The sequence below is a fragment of the Amaranthus tricolor genome, chromosome 17 (genome assembly GCF_026212465.1).
Source record: "Amaranthus tricolor cultivar Red isolate AtriRed21 chromosome 17, ASM2621246v1, whole genome shotgun sequence".
Lineage (NCBI taxonomy): Eukaryota > Viridiplantae > Streptophyta > Magnoliopsida > Caryophyllales > Amaranthaceae > Amaranthus > Amaranthus tricolor.
Window position 1 is genome coordinate 18,678,248 of NC_080063.1, and position 13,756 is coordinate 18,692,003.

The 13,756-nt window shown below is 33.4% G+C and overlaps 2 protein-coding genes across 5 annotated transcripts; one reads left to right on the plus strand and one right to left on the minus strand.

Annotated features, from left to right (window-relative positions):
* The first annotated feature begins 1,897 nt into the window (after window positions 1-1,897).
* On the plus strand, window positions 1,898-8,325 carry LOC130803612 (uncharacterized). Of its 4 annotated transcripts, none has more exons than XR_009039937.1 (12): window positions 1,942-2,139; window positions 2,444-2,496; window positions 2,618-3,014; window positions 3,122-3,270; window positions 4,142-4,345; window positions 4,431-4,598; window positions 5,326-5,712; window positions 6,348-6,427; window positions 6,620-6,983; window positions 7,194-7,406; window positions 7,541-7,641; window positions 7,811-7,943. XR_009039937.1 is itself a non-coding variant. In XM_057667797.1 (12 exons), exons 2-11 carry the CDS (start codon window positions 2,452-2,454, stop codon window positions 7,586-7,588), a joined length of 2,055 nt encoding a protein of 684 aa, XP_057523780.1. In that variant the 5' UTR covers window positions 1,942-2,139; window positions 2,444-2,451; the 3' UTR covers window positions 7,589-7,611; window positions 7,811-7,942. The 4 variants fall into 4 exon arrangements, 3 of the variants coding, with proteins under 3 accessions (XP_057523778.1, XP_057523779.1, XP_057523780.1); XM_057667797.1 differs by having other exon boundaries at window positions 7,541-7,611; window positions 7,811-7,942; XM_057667795.1 differs by lacking the exon at window positions 7,541-7,641 and having other exon boundaries at window positions 1,898-2,139; window positions 7,811-8,325.
* Window positions 8,326-9,154: 829 nt separating this feature from the next.
* On the minus strand, window positions 9,155-12,717 carry LOC130803613 (uncharacterized protein At4g29660). Its single transcript, XM_057667799.1, has 3 exons — window positions 12,441-12,717; window positions 11,049-11,261; window positions 9,155-9,596 (listed from the first exon to the last, which is right to left on the minus strand). The coding sequence occupies exons 2-3, from the start codon at window positions 11,229-11,231 to the stop codon at window positions 9,474-9,476; spliced, it is 306 nt and encodes a 101-aa protein (XP_057523782.1). The 5' UTR covers window positions 11,232-11,261; window positions 12,441-12,717; the 3' UTR covers window positions 9,155-9,473.
* Between the last annotated feature and the right edge of the window lie 1,039 nt (window positions 12,718-13,756).

Here is a 13,756-nt window from a genome sequence, read left to right on the forward strand (position 1 = left end):
CGATCACTATGATTTACTCTTGGCAAATATGCTTCAAAGTTAAGATATTCATAGTTAATTAATAGTTGGGATTATTGTAAGAAAATCGAGTATAGGTTGGATTATTCAGGGTAATCTTTCCTTATAAAAATAGCCATTTGAAAAAATTTAATTTATAAAATAAGCATTTTTATGTCAAAGTTTAAACTTAGAGTTTGTACGCTATTACTAAAAACGGAAAAAACAAATTGAACCTAACTGACTCCTAACCGACCCAATCCATTAGTTATGATGCTAGGTTTCTAGAAAAAAAATTATTTAAATTGAATTTGTATCGGGCCATAATCATTAAGTGATTTCAAAAGCTTGAACCCAAGCACACACTGATTTAAGTGGAGTCGATCTTATTTTCAAAAAAGAAATTGGAGTCGAACTTAAAACTAAAAAGTAACTAAACCTAATTGGCTCTAAACTTCCCAAAGAGTTGGTTAGAGGCGACTTGACTATCAATGATGTTTTGGAATTAAAGCGCAATTAAAGGTGAAACTTAACGATAATGCTAAATAAGAAAATTTCTTTGGATCAAACCAAATCGAATTAGATAAAATAATATCAATCAAAATTATACTCCCTAGTTATGTTTTGATCACTATTTTTTTCACAAAAATACGTACATCTTTAGTGCAATTTTCACCTATCATTTATGAAAAGATGGTCAATCATGTTTAGATGAAATAATATATTCTTACATACTTTATTATTATTGGTATTGATATTAGTATCTAAAATATTCAAGCACTGTATGGATTAGGAGATCAAAATTGTGGAATTAAGAAAAATAAACAATTTTTTAAATGGGTTTATCTAATGTATATAATAATCTAGCTTATATAGGTCTTACATTAGATAAACCATTTTTCAATATGAAAATATAATAAAAAATTTAATAAAAGGGATAATATAAAATATAAATTACAAGAGCAAAATTAGTAAAAGAAAAGAAAATTATAGTAAAACTAGTATTGAATGGAATATATAATTTTAAAGAATAATACAAGTATATATTATCGTGATAAAATTTATCGAATATATAATTTTAAAAGAAAAAATTAAAAACTTAATATTTAAAACAATTATTTATTGAGCAACACATTTTCATTCAATTAAACGTATCAAATTTTAAGTTAGGCATATAAAATTACTATAACAAGTTATATAAATACTTAACTAAATTTAGCTTTAATTAAAAAAAAATTCAAATTCTAAATTGAGTAAATACTAAAGATAACATTTGACATTTGACGTGATTTCTAACATTCAGTCGCGCGCGATCGGACTGCGGTATAGTCGCGTAAAACGTACAACTGGAACGCGGTGGAGTCGCGTGTTTTACGCGACCATACCGCGGTCTGGTCGTTGCGTGACTAGATGTTAAAAATCTCTGTAAACTTTAAATGATCGTCATTTCTCGCTCGGTTGTCAGAATTAGGCATATAATATGTTGTTGGAAAGCTCTTGAAGTTTAGTTTCTAATGATCGTAAATCTTGCATCAATAATATTTTTCCATAAAAAGTTATGCCCAAAAGATTGAACATATATTAAATTTCAGCACAAATAAACTTTAAACGATCGTCATTTCTGGCTCGGTTATCGGAATTGGGCATATAATATAGCATTGAAAAGATCTTGAAGACTAGGTTCTAATACTGCAAACATTGCAATTATATGCTTTTTATTTTTAAAATTATAGCTAAAAGAGTGAACATGTATCAAATTTTAATACAATCATATTGATGCCGCAATCATATTGATGTTCATTTTCGTTGGCCATTGTAATTTGATTTTTAATTTTAGCTTATTTTAGTTCAATAAGTGTTGAAGGAGAGTTTTTTAGAGAAATGTTATTGATTGAAAATTTTAAAAGTAATCCGCACTAAACGAGTTTGGCAATAAAATGAAAAGGCTCCAAACTATAATTAATACCTTTGGTAGTTATCAAGAGCCCTGCCAAACTCTTCTTTCAATCTGCCATTTTAGTTCTCAATCTTAAATCACCAAATCCTAATCGGTATGTATATTTAGTGGAACTCCGAAAGCTCTTAGCTTGTTATTTTCCCTGCCGGAATTCATTTGCTGCTCCAGTTTAAACAATTGATCAGGTATGTTCATCACTTAAAGATCCCAAATCGTGGAAAAATTAGGGTTTTTAATGTTGTTTTCTTCATATGTACTTATAGCGGCCTTTCCTTAGTCTTCCTCCCATTCATCTCGAAATCAGTTGCCCTAATTTATCCCTATTGTTAATTTCTTAAATTCGTGTTATTTTATTTGATTAAATTTACCGTTTGTGCAAATGTCTTGTATAATTGTACACTTCAACTGTTTAAATTCATGGAATTAGAAAGTTAGGTTTTGTAGTTGAGTTAATTCATTATTTTTGAATAACAGAATTTCGTGTTTCAGGTGAAAAAATGCTCTCAGGTGTTAAATTCATCTCCCGGGACAAAATTGATGAGGTAAATTGTCGTATTTGGAGTTTTATTTTGCTTGAATTTTTTTTTTAAATTGAGATGGGATATACGAGTGTAACTGTTTCCATTATTTACAATAGCTGAAAAAATTTCATTGTTCTTTTAGGGGGATGAACGAAAACTGAGTAGTAGTAAGAAAGAAAAGAGGAGGAAGAAGAAGTGTTCAGATTACGGTAGTTCGGATGATGAAGGGGTTGAGAAAATTAGGAAAGGGTCCAGGAAGAAGAAGTGGTACTCTTCCGAAGAGTATTCGGATTCGTCTTCATCAGATGTTGTTAGTGAAGGTAGCTTAGGAGGTGAGAGGAAGAGGTGCAAGAGTCGAAAGGATAAGGGTAAGAGGCGCCATGATGATGAGAGTGGTTCTAGGAGGAGTTTGAAAAGAAGCAAACATGAATATTCTTCGTCTCCCTCCGAGAGTGATGAGGATGGTCGTCGAGGAAGAAGGAAGGGTAGGAGTAAAGGTAAAGGTAGGGATCGAAAGGGTGATGAGTCAGATGTCTCTGGTACATGATTCGTGCTAGTTTTATTTCGTTTTGATTGGTATTTGTGGTTTTCATTCACGAGCATAAAAGAGGTGTTAATCAACATATTTGTTGTGAACTAAAAATAGGTGCTGTTGGAGAATCTGCCAATGCAATTAACATTGACATTGAGAGAAAAGAAATGGGATTGGACTGGATGCTTAGACCAGCTGAAAGATCTGGCAATAGTGCTAAGGCGGTAATTGAGGAGCAGCAAGTAGAGCCCGGACACGAAGAGGTAGGTTAAACTAAACCCTGGACTTTTTTTCCATCAGTACTGATTGGTGAATATGAGGATCAACAGACATTGGTTGGACTAATATTTATTAAGAAAGGCTTTGTCATTTATCTGAAGTTTGCTTGTTCTACTGCTACATTTTGATTGAAGCATAGTTTTGATATTTTTTGTTTCTAGCAACTATTTTCAATTAACTTGTATTGATGAAATAACCTTTTTTGGCCGGGAAAATTACAAATCGATTCATCGTGAAAGTAATCTTGCAAGTATTCTATGCACTTAACAAATTTAAATCATCTCTTTAACACTATACGTGCTTGTAAAATAGACGAATAAGACAATGAAGTTTCAGTAACGTACTGGCGTTTTTGGGGTCGGGGTTGAGAGATGTGAGGTTTTTGATGCTGTTTCAGCTCTGTAATTCGACAATGCTTTATGAGTAATAGCCTAATTGGGGTGTTCAGAATAGTGAATTGCATGTAATTCAAGAATGAGTTTTGGTGAACGCACAAACTTTGTTAAGTGTAGATAACTGCAGGCTTGTCTAATCTGAATACCTCAACAAAATCTTCGTTGACTGGTAATTTGGTATGCCCCATTTCACCTAGTGCACAGTTTTAAAATTTGACTCTCATTTTTCTTTGACTTTTTTTATTTATTACTTAATCTGTTTAATTCAGTGTTTCTCTGGTTCACTATTATGTTAGGCACGAGAGTTTCCATTGATTAGGTGGTAGACTGTGGACACAATAATTATAGCATATAGTTTTGGAGCCTGCTTAGCTGCTGGTTTCCTTGACTTCCCCCAAACTCTCTTAGTATGGCATTTATTCACAATTTTTGAAGAACTCATCTCATCCTTTTTTATCAGACACAAAAAGTAAATCCTAGAGAACTGAATCCGTATCTGAGGGACAATGGAAGTGGCTATCCAGAAGATGCAAATGAAACACAGGGCAGTAGTGAACAACTTTTATCATCTTCCTTGGTGGGGGATGGGGGAGCAAGCTGGAGATTGAAGGCTTTGAAGCGTGCACAGGAGCAAGCAGCACGCGAAGGACGAAATATTGATGAAGTATGTATAATGCCCATAAGTTTTATGGTAAATGCGATTTGAAAATTTTTCCTTACATTAAAATGTGGCCACTGTATTTTTTCAGGTTGTTCAAGAACGATGGGGAGATCTTGGTAATCTTGCAAAGTCTGTTGTATCTCGTGGTGCTGCTCCTTCTCGTGCTCATTTGCATGCAATTAAATCCCGGAGGATGGGAGCAGCTGGAGATGTTAAATCAGACTCGAATAATCAAAGTGAAAAGGATTCTGAAAGGGTAACTTAAAATTCTGTGAATTATTGCTTTTCATATTACTACTCAACAAAGCCATAGGGGTAGGCTTTATTAACCAAAACAAATCAACGTGAGAGATCGTTATTGATTTACATGCAACAGAAACTTTATTCCCTCTCTCTGATATTGATGTCCCTCCGGACTCCGTCCCTACTCCATAATCAGCTACCACATAAGTGTTTCGTTCACTGTTTATATACTATTACTACTTACCTAAAATTGTTTTATTAATGTATAACAATAAGTTTTAGCGAGTAATATTGTTAGATCTGTCTTGATTTCCGTGTTCAATTTTTAATGTGAGTTTTAGAAGTATCTAAATTAGGAATATGAGCTCTCAAAAGATATGCGTTGGTAAACATCAAACCCTAATGTGGCAACTAATTCTTGACAGTGGGAGTAATTTTTTTGTATTTGCTGTTAGGCATACCAAGAAATTGCGGTACTGGTGTGATACTTAATGATCTGGCTTTTTATCCTTGTCACCTTTATTGTGATTTATGTTATTATGTCACTGCTGGATTCTACATTTCTACAGATATTACAATGAGCTACCACTTTAGTCTTTTTGGAGTATATATTACTTGGATAGTATATTGTCGAAGAACTTCAAAAATTGAGAATTGCTCAGGCAAAATTTTTCTTTTTATGCTTTTGCTTGGATTCACATAGTTGGTCTCCTAATTTTTCAAAGTTGTCTATCTTACAGGATTCGAGGCGTGAATCTCTGAGAGATGTCTCTGTCCGTCATCCTGATATGAAAGCACCTAAAGTTCATGATTCCTTATCCTGGGGGAGAAGGAAAGGGCAAAAATTGAGAAGCGAGGATGCAGCCCTGATTTTAAATGCTCTTTCTAATTTAAATAAATTTTCAAATGATGGAAACTTTATGAATGAATTCATGAACCATCACAAAAGACCTGAAGGTGGCTCAGATGATGCTTTAAACTCAAAAACTGATGCTATACGGGAGGCAGAATCTGATTCAGCAGTTAAGATTAGTGAGGAGAAGCAGCCTCTGAGTGCTAATCAACTCGCCGCAAAAGCTATGCAGCTAAGACTGAAAGGAAAACATGAGGAGGCTGAAAAACTTATGGTGAGATTTTCTTTGCTTTATGTTTTACCTTATCAAATGGTGTTCCCCCTATTGAAAACTGAGCAGGGAAGAGTAGGTGGTGATGATCTTGTTATGCATAAAAAATTGAAATTAGAAGTGGTTAGATTTTATCTTTTTTAAGCAAAATGTAAGTTTCTTGACCTGATTGCTGATGTGGTGTACATCTAGCATAGACTAAATCTTAAAGATGACAACTCATTGAGGTTAATGAATATCTTGCTCTAATTTTGCTTCAGATTTTTCATGGTAAACTTGATTATCTGATTCGAAGTTGCCAAGGATCCGAGAAGAGCATTGTGCCTTTTTTACACAAGACAAAATTCTAGTTATAATTGGCTTACATTAGAAGGAGACCATTAATAAGTATTCATTTAATGACATCAATTTAAGATATGAGATGTTCGAGCTGACTTTAGATTCCTGGAAATCTGAATTTTTACAAAAATGGTGTGTACATCTAAATGTGATTTCCCCCCTTGCTGCAGTTTTCATCCCTGGAAAAACTCGCCTCCTCCCCTTCTAAAGATTATTTTTGGAACTATCCTTTTTAAGCTATATAAGTTTGGTTATTTCTTTGTTCCGATAATTGGAGTTGCTTTTCTCATATTTACCAGAGAGAAGCTGAAAACAATAAATTGGATCACCCTCAAGAGGACAGATTAATAGAACTAAAAAACGACGTCTGTGCAAGCAGGTAATTTACATCTTCTCACTTCCTATTTCCCCCACTCTTTCCATCCCCTTCTCTTCTCATATTCCTTTCTCGTTTGCTTTTACGTAAAAGTGTGAGGTTTCCTTGGAAATGCCTGCCTGATGTCATTCTAAATTTTAATTCTTGATTTCTGTCTTCTGCTTGTTGAGTACACTTCTTTTTTAAACTGTTCAGATATGCTATGCAAGATAAACAGCTGCGGCATAAGGGGAAGGAAGACGATGGTGATAGGCATTTGGCGCAAACAATAATGAACAATAAAAAATATAGCACTTCTACTCAGGCTGATGATGAATATGACTATGATGGAGCGCCCGCTAAAAAGGGCAAGAGGAAAGGTGTTGTCCATGAGAGTAAATTTGACGGTAGGAAATCTATTGCAAAGCGTATTGTTACACAGCAGGAGCGATGCATATTCTGTTTTGAGAACCCAAGTAGACCTAAACATCTGGTTGTAGCTATAGGAAATTTCACGTACCTGATGCTGCCGCAGTTCCAGCCAGTTGCCCCTGGCCATTGTTGCATAGTAACATTGCAGGTATCGTTTTTTGCTGTTAAGTAAAAGTTGCTTCTGGTTATTTTTCAATTTTATTGCTTAAAAGTTTCTGCACTTGTTCTGTTTAAACCATTCAAAAAACTCTTTTTATTTTACATAATTGTGTCTACTTTTGGCGTCTTCACCATAGTTCTTTTCTGTTTTGTGGAAGTCTTAATTATATTCTTATAATTGTAATATTAACCTCAACAGCACGAACAAGGCACAAGAATGGTAGATGATAATGTTTGGGAAGAAATCCGCAACTTCAAGAAGTGCCTCATTATGATGTTTAAAAAGCAAGACCAAGAAGTAATCTTCTTGGAAACAGTGATTTGGTTGGCAACCCAGAAACGTCATTGCTTGATTGAGTGCATTCCTTTGCCCCAGGACATGGCGAAAGAAGCTCCTCTGTATTTTAAAAAGGTTCCACTCTCTTAGTATTTGAGTATTTTTTTACTTAAAATTGGACGTCTAGATGTGAAGTGTGAACAATATGTCTTGTGTTGCCTGCTTGAAAATGAGCCCATGCGATAAAACATTTTTTTTTCTTTCGATAGGAAGTTATGCTCTTTTTCCCAAGCTCGTTTGGTCGTGATGAAGAATAATGGTCTCTGAATCTTTTGGGAAGGTTGCACAAAACATTTCTTTTCCCAATCAGGTGTCTTTTGGGTGTCTCGGTAAAACCCATTGTGATGCATCATCCACTTTGCGAGTTAGACTCATGTACTAATTGACTAGAACGGCATGATTTTAGGTGCAAAATAGGAGAATGTTGTAATTTACTTGCACCTCCATGCAAGTCTGAGCTAAAATCCTTTTACTTGCAGGCAATTGATGAGGCAGAAGACGAGTGGAGTCAGCACAATGCAAAAAAACTAATTGATACGAGTCAAAAAGGGTTGCGTGCTTCAATTCCCAAGAACTTCCCTTACTTCCATGTTGAGTTTGGGCTTAAGCAGGGATTTGTCCATGTAATTGACAACGAAACAGATTGGAAAACCAGCTTTGGTCTCAATGTCGTTAGGGGCATGCTAAAGTCTCAAGATGAAAATATGTATCGTCGAAGGAGGTATGAGTCTATTGACATTCAGAAGGAAGCTGTCGCTGCATTTGCAAGAGATTGGGAACCCTTCGATTGGACAAAACAACTTGACTGAGTTGAAAATCCCGATTTCAGACGGGTTGTATTTTGCCGCAGAATAATTGATTGATTTTGTTAGAAAAAGCAAGATATTCGCATTCTCGGATTTTCACTGCTCCTTTTCAAGGTTTTACATGTAAAGAAAGAGTAAAACGTTCTGTTATTCAATTTTGTACCCACAGATCAATGAGTTTCTTGTTCTGCTTCTGCCTAAATTTGTCAATTTCATTTTGAAATTGGCATGAAACCCATTCCAAACCTATAGGGTTGCACTCAAACTTTAAAATATAAACTCATGATCTGAAATCATCCCAGAAAAACCTGAAAATGCAATTTGAATTGTAAAGTTGATGTTTAAAATCAAATTATTTTTTAGTTTAATGCTATTACTTATGAGATGAAATTCACAATAATATTGGAGGAATTTGATTTTATAATTAATTTTTTTGAGAACTCTTTCTATCAAGAGAACCCCTTATTATATGAAATATTGATTCTCACAACTCGATCAAATAGTAATGAATAGGATGAAAAGAAAAATAGTTAATATATATTTTTTAAACTCAAAAGTTAGAATCGAATTCTGTCTCAGTTCGAGCAAGTACAATAATTTTGATTTTCTAGTCCTTTCAACCTGCCTTGTAATCAAAATAAAAGCCAAAAAAATAGGGAAAAAAATTTAAAAGGCTAAATTAAGTGAATGGCAAAACACTTTGTTTGTCACAATGAATACTATACACTATATTGCAGGTATCAATTTATTTAGCTACTAGATTATCCTTGCTTGATAATGTCTCCCAAAGCACAAATTATTCTTCAATTTACTGATTAGTTAACACAGGTTCGTCAAAGCCTGTGAATTTGCTCGAATGGACTGGTCGGAGTTCACGAAAGGCTGCTTCATGTTCTAGTTGATGCAGAGGTTCCCCCACAGCAGATAGATCTTGATTGTGCTGATTGGCTCGGACACAATATGTATTCATTCGCAATCAACACTTCTATACGCAGACTCCTTCGAATTTAGATGTCATTTGTAAATTGTAGCTTAAATAGAATGTATTACAAGATTTTTAGTTTCAAACAACGCATTTGTGTAGAAAAAAGATTACTCAAGGGTCACACAATGATAGTGATTGATATACAACCCAAGCTTTTAGAGCTGAAACTGTAATCACATTTATTTGACAAGCATCTGAAATGGGAGTTCATTCTATAAGAATCGAAACTTAGGCATAAGCCAAATAACGGGCCTTTGATTCAGTCTAACTAATGCAACCTCAAAATATAGCAATATGCATGTAAAATAATGTAAACACCAGGATTGCTATTTATATACCATCATTCCCAATTCACTTAGGTTTGTCACTTGGGTAGACTGGAACCTCGCCTCTGTATACTTTCCAAGGACCACCGTAAAACATAGGTTTCATCAAAGGTACTTCCTGTCCTGGATGGTCTTCCCAATATTTTTCCTGCATGGTTCCAGCAATAAACATTAAGAATTGAAACAATTGACCATAAGAGTGAAGTGGAACAGGCCAAATAATTCATCACTAAATAAATGGCAGGAAAAACAAGAAATAAATAGTAATCATAAGTTTGAAAAGCATAATAATTTTTAGGAAAAATCACCAGAAGGTATTTAGTAATTTTTTTTTCCAAAAAGTACCTAATAAAAAACATTTTGCCAAAAAATACCTAATAAATTTTTTCTTTTCCAAAGAGTAACAAACGATTGTTGTTAGTTGACCGTCATCTTTTGGTTTGACTCCCAATTAAATGCCCTTTGCTACAATCGATTTAAGCTTCAATGTTTTGGTTTAAAATTATGAACAATGTAAGAAGAGGAAAAAAGGGTGAAGGAGTGAGAGGAGCTCGAATATTTGGTGGAAAATAAACCAATTAACAAGCTCACGTGCTAGTCATTCGCGAGTCAAAGCAAAAATATGACGGTCAACCAACTGAAGTGGCTAGTTGGTACTCTTTGGAAAGAAAAAATCTTGTTAGGTATTTTTTGGCAAAATTTTTTTTATTAGGTGCTTTTCGGTAATTTTTCCTAATTTTTGTCATTGCCATATCATATGCAATATAATTAACTCAAAAGTGCTAACATCAGCTCTTTGTCATCTATGTGTTCAAAGCTAGTAGCATGGAACTAATCCACACTCACTAGGATTGACACAGATACTTGGATTAAAGGGAAATGTCGTAATAAGGCATAGTAAATTCTAGCGAAAACATTGGAGTTCTTAAGCACCCTTTTAGGGAGAAATCAGTGATGGATGGAGACATGAAAATTGTATTAATGGTTAACAACTGCAATGCTTGACAAAACAAATGCCACCCAACAAAAAATTTTCTATCATTCTCTCGACAATCAGTTATCCTTGATGAGACTTGCTCGCCTACCAGATTGGCACTCTACAGATTAGTGTACACAGAACATCTTAGCTGCTATCTTGATTATGTGTACTTTTTAGTGTTATGCAATTTAATTCAGGATAGGAATAGACTATCAAGTAGGTCTGTTTTGCACTCAAATGGGGATGATATTTTCACACAAAAAGAAGTAATGGAAATTAAATTGGAGGTGCTATAACTACAGTAGAAACTCAAAGCCTGAGCTCAAAGCCTCAAACTGAATCTCACAGCTCCAATAGAAGTCAGAGCGCAGTTGCAACAGAGATCGTGTTCAGGTTGTAATGAAAACTACATGAGGGTCCAAACTCCAAATTTGAGATCTTATTCTGGGTAGAATCTTTTCCATTCTATAAGAAACAAATCACTAAACCTCTCAACCAGCCAAAGAAAGGCATACACTCTTGGTACTAACTTATTTTTCAAAAAGATAAATTTCGCAAGACATTTTAAACAATCCTCAAATTTTTGTACCCAAAAATCCCAACGAATGTGATGCTACTTACTTTATATAGTTGCTCTGTGATTGCTGCACCTATGACTCCAGTGTAGAATGCTGCAACATATATAGTAACGAGTGGGGTAAAAGACTTTGGCCGTCTATAAGGTTCAATCATATCCCACAAAATTGTTCTTTCCCATTTTGTGTACACATAATCTGCATACTTCTTCCATAAATAGCTTGTCATGATGATATCCCTTGTCTCAGCTTTCCAGCACTAAAAGAAAAGGGAAAGAGGTAATCTCTGAAACCTTCTCAAGTAAATTTTAAATACCAAATAATGTCCACATACCACAATTCATACTACTACCAGTCTGAAACTACAACAATCCCATTTACAGGCAATGCACGATAATAGTATACCACTAACACTACTACTATCAGCAATAGCCATTGTATGTTAGAACAATATACTCTTGCTTCCGTCCATAAGCTTGTCAATTTTGGATACGGAAATAAAACTTAGACGTAAATCATAATCAACTTTGTAATGCTAAAGCACAATAACAGCTTGTTCACATAGAAAAGATTGAAGGGAAGGGGCTCATAAGTCATAACACATTATAAACACATCTTGAAGAACATTTCAAAATGAAAAGTTAATCAATTCTAGCTAGTAGGTAGTAGCTAAATCATATTTCACAGCCATGTCATAAGAAAATCTCTTATCATATACTCCACTAGTTAAACTGATTCCGCTTGTGTTTATTATTATCACTCAAGATGAATTACTAATTGTCTTGTCCTATTAATGTTGTGTGCAAAAAATGTTATGTTAATACATTGATGAATATGATGATAGCTAGCAAACGGAACCCAATTATGCTATACTTCTATAAACATAAATTCATGCTAAACGTTGTAGACTCTTGATCATGCCATAAGCTTATACGTTTCTTTCCAAATCATTACAATTTGAAAAGAGATTATTCATTAAAGGAAGGAAAATAGCTATTCTCATCCTTTCCCTGCCTTTCCTTAAACCATTGAATTGTTATTGAAACAATTGAAAATCGCATTTTCATCTCCCTCCTCTCCTTGGCCTCTCACATAAATATTATTCTTCCAAGAGTCAGATCTAGAACAAAATCAAATGTTGTCGAATCAATTTCAAACAAAGGTTAATGGGCAATTGTAAAATCATATTACCAACCAATTAAAATTCCAAAAAATCAAAAATGAAACCCTAAATTTGAAAATGTACTAGCTAGAAACCCTAAGTTGATTAATAAAGGTTCATGTGCAATCGTTGAACCAAGGTTAATGATGTCGAATCATAAATCAACAAAAAATGTTTAACTGACATAAGCCAAAACAATCAAAAAAATTTAGAACAATTAAAAAAAAGTTTTATTTTGGCCCTTGGGATGGAAGAACAAAAAAAAAGAACAATTACATATCTGTGCTGTGGCTATGGTGCTGCGGCTACTGCCTAGCTGCGGGCTACCTGCTGTGCACTGGCAGACTTTGGCGACGGTGGCTGGCGGTGAGTGGGGCAGGGGAACGGTGGCCGGTTGTGAGTGGGGCAGCGGCGAATGGCGATTTTGGAGATGGGAGTGATGAATGAATTTGGCCTTTGGTGGAAGAATGTAGACTGTTTGAGGAAGAATGTGATGGGAAAGTTCATTGTTTTTAACACTTAAAAAAACCAAAAAAAATGTACATACCAAGGTTCAAATCTATAATACCTCTTTTGTTTTTTAAAAATAAAACAATTTATACATGCGCAAAATAAAAATAAAATTTTATCAAATTTTATTTGAATTTTTTTCAACGTAAAAGAAAAACTTTGTGAACTCAAAGGCTTGATTTAGCCAATGCAAGTTAAAAAGCTTCAAATTCTCAATTAATGTTTTAAATTAATAAGAGTTTATCCAAAAAAAATTGACGTTGAAAGAGAAATGAGCCATAGAAGAAAAATTAATATTTTGAAAATTTTTTATATATAAAAAATACAAAGCATATTATTGAAAAATCTTTTCACTACATGACTTTCAAAATATATTAATATAGAATTTAACAGATAAATAAAAAAATAAATAAATCTTTAACACTATTTATTATTATTACCGCTACATATTAAAAAAAAAAGTCTTGAATGAACAAATTTCCATGTTGGTCTCTAAATTAACACAATAAAGAGCCAATTATCTTAGGACTTAGGTTATTACTTCTCAAAAGATAAAAGAAATAATTTTTAAAATAGAGTGAGTTGAATTAAAGGTGATATACTAATTTAATTCAATATAGAATATAACTAATGAGCCTAAAAGAATGGCCTTCGGAGGAGCTATTATTATAGAGATGATATTTAAGTTTATCTAAATGTACTACATATATTTTAGCTTAGAACATTTTATAATTTTCATATATGTTATTATGAAGAAGGTTTTATTAAGAAGAGTATTTAAAATAAAAAAGATAATAAAAAAATATTCTATACTCTTGATTTTAATAAGATAAAAAATTTAAAATTAATATTATTAAACTAAAAAGACTTAAATTATAAAAGTCACAATGTTATAAAAATAATATTTTTAAAAATATTCTTAATTTATAAGATAGTAACTCTTTGATAGTGACCAAAATTTTTTTTTTTCTTATTTTAAGTAGTTTTCTTATTTGATCTTACATCATGTTGTTTTTATTAGATAAGAGTCAAATTGCATTTATATTCTCATTCTCGGATTCAATTCATCTTTAATTCTTATT